The sequence below is a fragment of the Quercus robur genome, chromosome 5 (assembly GCF_932294415.1).
Source record: "Quercus robur chromosome 5, dhQueRobu3.1, whole genome shotgun sequence".
Taxonomy (NCBI): domain Eukaryota; kingdom Viridiplantae; phylum Streptophyta; class Magnoliopsida; order Fagales; family Fagaceae; genus Quercus; species Quercus robur.
In genome coordinates this window covers 87,160,405-87,165,240 of record NC_065538.1, presented here as the reverse complement: position 1 = coordinate 87,165,240, position 4,836 = coordinate 87,160,405, and the positions used below count along the sequence as shown (strand labels likewise).

At 39.6% G+C, this 4,836-nt stretch overlaps 1 protein-coding gene across 1 annotated transcript; it reads left to right on the top strand.

The window, feature by feature from the left end:
* On the top strand, window positions 1-801 carry LOC126728903 (uncharacterized). The gene is made up of 2 exons (XM_050434656.1): window positions 1-576; window positions 688-801. Exons 1-2 carry the CDS (start codon window positions 1-3, stop codon window positions 799-801), a joined length of 690 nt encoding a protein of 229 aa, XP_050290613.1.
* The last annotated feature ends 4,035 nt before the right edge of the window (window positions 802-4,836 follow it).

Below are 4,836 nucleotides of genomic sequence, written 5' to 3'. Positions count from 1 at the left end.
ATGGTAGATGATGTGGCTGACGGTTTGGGTAATATGAAGTTAACATCTGATGAAGAGGAGATTATCCATATCTTTGATGAAGGCAAATTGAAGGCATTGGAGAGTCGTAGTTTGAGTCTTATTGGGAAGTTCTTAACATGTAAACCTTTCAACAAACGTGCAGTAAAGAATATTTTGAGAAGGGCATGGGGACTGGAAAACAGTTTGCATATTATTGAGGTGAGTCTGAATCTTTTCCAATTCAAGTTTCAATCAAAGTTTGATATGGCCTGTATTCTACAAGATGGTCCTTGGTCTTTTGATAATCAGTTGCTATTGCTTCAAAGGTGGCAAAAAGGGCTGACAGTAGGGAACATTAAATTGGAGCATGCTTCTCTATGGATTCAAATATGGGGTGCACCATTTGATATGGTGTCCCCTCAAATAGCAAGGGAATTTGGTAATAGACTTGGTAGAGTTAAGGAAGTAGAAGGGCAGCGGTGGCAAGATGATCTTAATTATTTTATGCGAGTTAAAGTTGCTTTGCTGATTGTGAAGCCCTTGCGGAAAGGAGCTTTTATTGCTGGTTCAAATGGGGTTCATACTTAGGTATCGTTTAAGTATGAACGATTACCTTTGTTCTGCCATTATTGCGGTCTGTTAGGGCATGATATAAAGCATTGTGCATCACATTTTGTTGTTATTCAGAATGGTGGGGAGGTGGATTATCAGTATGGGGATTCTCCAAGAGCTATGGGAGGGCGTCCACACTCTTTCTCACCAAGAAATACGTATGATAGTGCTGGGGCTGCGAAAGAATAGATGTCAGGGGAGTCTACAAATTACAGTCCGATGCAAGGGACTTTTTCAGTAGCAGGATTGGAGAGTACAAACCCTAGTAAACAGGCTGAAGCTGAGTCTAAGAATCTAGGGGATTTACCTAATTTCCAAGAAGGTGATAACGTAAACTTGGGAGGCAAAGACGAAGTGCAAGAAGGAAATTCTACACAGATAGTATCAGGTCCGATTTTTAAGGGTGCTGATGTGGAACAGATAAGAGAAGTGACGGGGCAGCCAACTGGGTTGGATTTATTTGAGGTGGCAATGAGTAAAATTGAGGAAGGAGTGCTTGGGGTTGACTCTAATGGACTGGATCAGAGATTGGAGAAGGCAGGGCCTAGTTCTTTAAAACCCAAATCCACTTGGACCAAGTTTAACCGAATGGATTTTGGGCTTGGAGGACTGTCAAAAGCTTTGAAGCATGATAAATTTGATAATAGGGAGCCTAAGCTTGGAAAGTTAGAGATGGAGATGTTGTTGAAAATATTATATCGGCTGGGGTGGAGAGCCACCCTTGCCGGGAGCAATGAGGATCCTAAGTTGGAACTGTCAAGGGCTTGGGAACCCTTGGATAGGACGTAGTCTTTGGAAATTAGTGAGGGAATAAGCTCCCATGGTGTGTTTTCTTATGGAAACACGGTTGGATATGGAGGGTTTTAATAATCTTTACGACAATTTGCCTTTTCAGAATAAAATAATTTTTAAACATCCGGACTCTGGTGGAGGGTTAGCTTTTTTATGGAAGGATGATATTAGGTTAGAGGTGATTAATTATATTGCAAATCATATGTTAGCTAAAGTAATAGAGGAAGATGGTTTTGTTTGGTTCATGACAGGTTTTTATGGTTGACTCGAGACACAACAAAAATTTAAGTCTTGGAAACTATTGGAATATTTGAAGACTTATGTGGAGGGTCCATGATTATGTTTTGGAGACTTTAACGCTATACTCCATTCCTCGGAAAAGCAAAGCATAAGGAAGCCACATATTTCCCAGATAAATGAGTTTAGGGAGGCTTTGGAAAGTTGTCAATTAGAAGATCTAGGCTACAAAGGATATCCTTTTACTTGGACTAACAATAGGCCCGATGATGCAAATACTAAATTGAGACTTGATAGAGCTGTGGCAATGAAGGGATTGATTGAAAATTTTCAGGTCAGCAGTGTAGTGCACCTTCATCCTCATGCTTCAGAACATATTCCCATTGCTATCTAGGTTCAAAAATTTAGACAGAAACATCGTAGAGCTGATCAGGGTTTTAAGTTTGAAGAGAGTTGATTGTTATGGGATGAATGTGAGGCTCGGGTTCAGCAAGCATGGAGTTTGGCAGGTAGTGGGGACTCGAGTTTGGCAGATGTGCATGCAAAAATAAGGGCTTGTGGTGATGATTCAAAGGCGTGGGGAGACACAAGGACCATACTTGAGGAAGAAGAGATTAAATCCCTTCAGAATAGACTTGATAGAATTAATAGAGCTGACACTACTGATGAGAGTAAGGTGGAGTATTTGGAGATCAGTAAATAGTTGGATGATCTCTTGTTAAAATAGGAGATTTATTGGGCACAACAATCTAGGGTTGCATGGTTGAAACATGGGGATAGAAATACTAAGTTTTTCCAATAAAAGCATCACAACGGTGACGATGGAATTATATTAAGGGGATCATGAATCTGCAGGAACAATGGGTGGAGGATATAGCCAGAGTTGCAATTGATTATTTTGATAATCTTTTTTGTGCAGGATCATGCAATCAAATGGAGGAGTGTTTAAGCACAGTTTCGGCCAAAGTAACTACAAACACGCAGGAGATGCTTTCCAGGGATTTTACTACTGATGAAATCAAGGAAGTTGTATTTCAGATGGGACCAACAAAAGCACCTAGACCTGATGGTATGAATGCCTTATTTTATCAAAAATTTTGGCATATTGTGGGTGGTGATGTAGTGAATGTTGTGTTAGATTTTTTGAATAATGGAGTTATGTTACCAGATTTAAATCATACCAATATTGTGCTCATCCCTAAAGTGAAGAATCCAAATAAAATGTCTGAATTTAGATCTATCAGTCTTTGTAATGTCATTTACAAGGTTATTTCTAAAGTTCTTGTCAATAGACTGAAACAAGTGCTTCTTGATATTATTTCTCCCACTTAGAGTGCTTTTGTGCTAGGTATACTTATTACAGATAATGTTATTGTGGTATATGAGGCTTTGCATTCTATGCATGTTAGGAAGAAGGGCAAAACAGGTGCTTTGGCTTTGAAGCTGGATGTTAGTAAAGCATATGATTGAGTGGAATGACTATTCCTATAGGGCATTATGTAGAAGTTGGGCTTTCCAGAAAAGTGGATTGAGAGAGTGATGACATGTGTCACCACCACATCATTCTCTATTCTACTTAATGGAAAACCTTATGGGAATGTGACTCCATCTAGGGGAATCCATCAGGGAGATCCTCTCTCACCGTACTTATTTCTGTTATGTGCAGAGGGATTTACATCTTTGTTGGCAAAAGCAGAGTCTAATGGGAAAATTCATGGTGCTTCCATTTGCAAAAGGGCACCAAAAGTTTCTAACTTATTGTTTGTAGATGATTCCCTTTTGTTCTACAGGGCAACACAAAATGAAGTGGAGATTGTTTCTAAGGTGCTTCAGACCTATGCCAATGTGTCGAGTCAGTGCATAAATTTGGAGAAGTCTTTGGTCTTTTTTAGCAATAATACTTCAGCTAGTTAGAAGCAAGGTATTTTGAGGACTTTGGGAGTGCAGGAAGTGAACCAGTTTGAGTCTTACTTAGGGCTGCCTATCTTAGTAGGGAGAACAAAGTATCACACGTTCTCATACTTGAAGGATAGGCTATGGAAACAATTGCAGGGATGGAAAGGGAAGATGTTGTCTAAGGCCGGTAAGGAAATTCTTATTTAAGCAGTTGCTCAATCTATTCCTACTTACACCATGAGTGTTTTCCAACTCCCTTTGAAACTTTGTGATGAGCTGGATGCAATGTGTGCTAAATTTTGGTGGGGATAGGTGGGGAATGAAAGGAAAATTCATTAGCAAAGGTGCGAAAAATTGACGTTATCAAAAAGGGAGGGAGGAATGGGTTTTAGGAATTTAAAGGCCTTTAATTTACTAATGTTAGCTAAGCAAGGGTGGAGGTTGCTGCATGATAATAACTCTTTAGTATTTCAATGCCTAAAAGCTAGATACTTCCCAAGAACTCATCTCTTTGATGCCAAGGAGTCCCCAAATTGCTCTTTTGTTTGGAAGAGTATTGTGGCTACTCTTCCTATATGGAAGTCAGGGTGTTGTTGGAGAGTTGGGAATGGCCATTCAATTCGAAATCTAGGGGATAAATGGATACCAAATTATTTAACAAATGCGCCTTTACATCTACTGATGGATGAAGTTCGTGAGATGACTGTTGCTAAATTAATCGACCAAGACTTGCATGCATGGAGGTTTGATTTTATCATGGATATGTTTGAAAAAGAAGATACTGAAGCTATTTGTAGAATACAACTCAGCCGAAGACATGTGGGGGACTTTATGATCTAGCTACACCAAAGGAAAGGGATTTTTACTATTAAATCTACTTACAAGGTGGCTAGGGAAGTTTTGAAAGGAGGAAGGGTAGCTGAGAGTTCTAGGGGCTGTGTTCGAAAGGGAATTTGGTCTGCACTTTGGAAGCTTAGAATTCCTAACAAAATTAAGGTGTTTGGGTGGAGAGCTTGTAATGAAATCTTGCCAACAAAGTTGAATCTGTCTAAGAGAAAAATTATTGAAGATGCGATGTGCCCAATTTGTTTGAGGTTGGAATCAGTTGTCCATGCTCTTAGGGAATGTGATACGGCTAGAGATGTGTGGGTAGGTAGCTTAAAAATTCTACAGAAGGGAGGGTCGGGTATGGCTAATATGCTTCAGTTAATGGAGTATTTATTGGAATGGGTTGAGTCTCAAGATATGGAGGTAGTGCTCTTTCAAGCATGGCTGATTTGGAATCAAAGGAATTGGGTT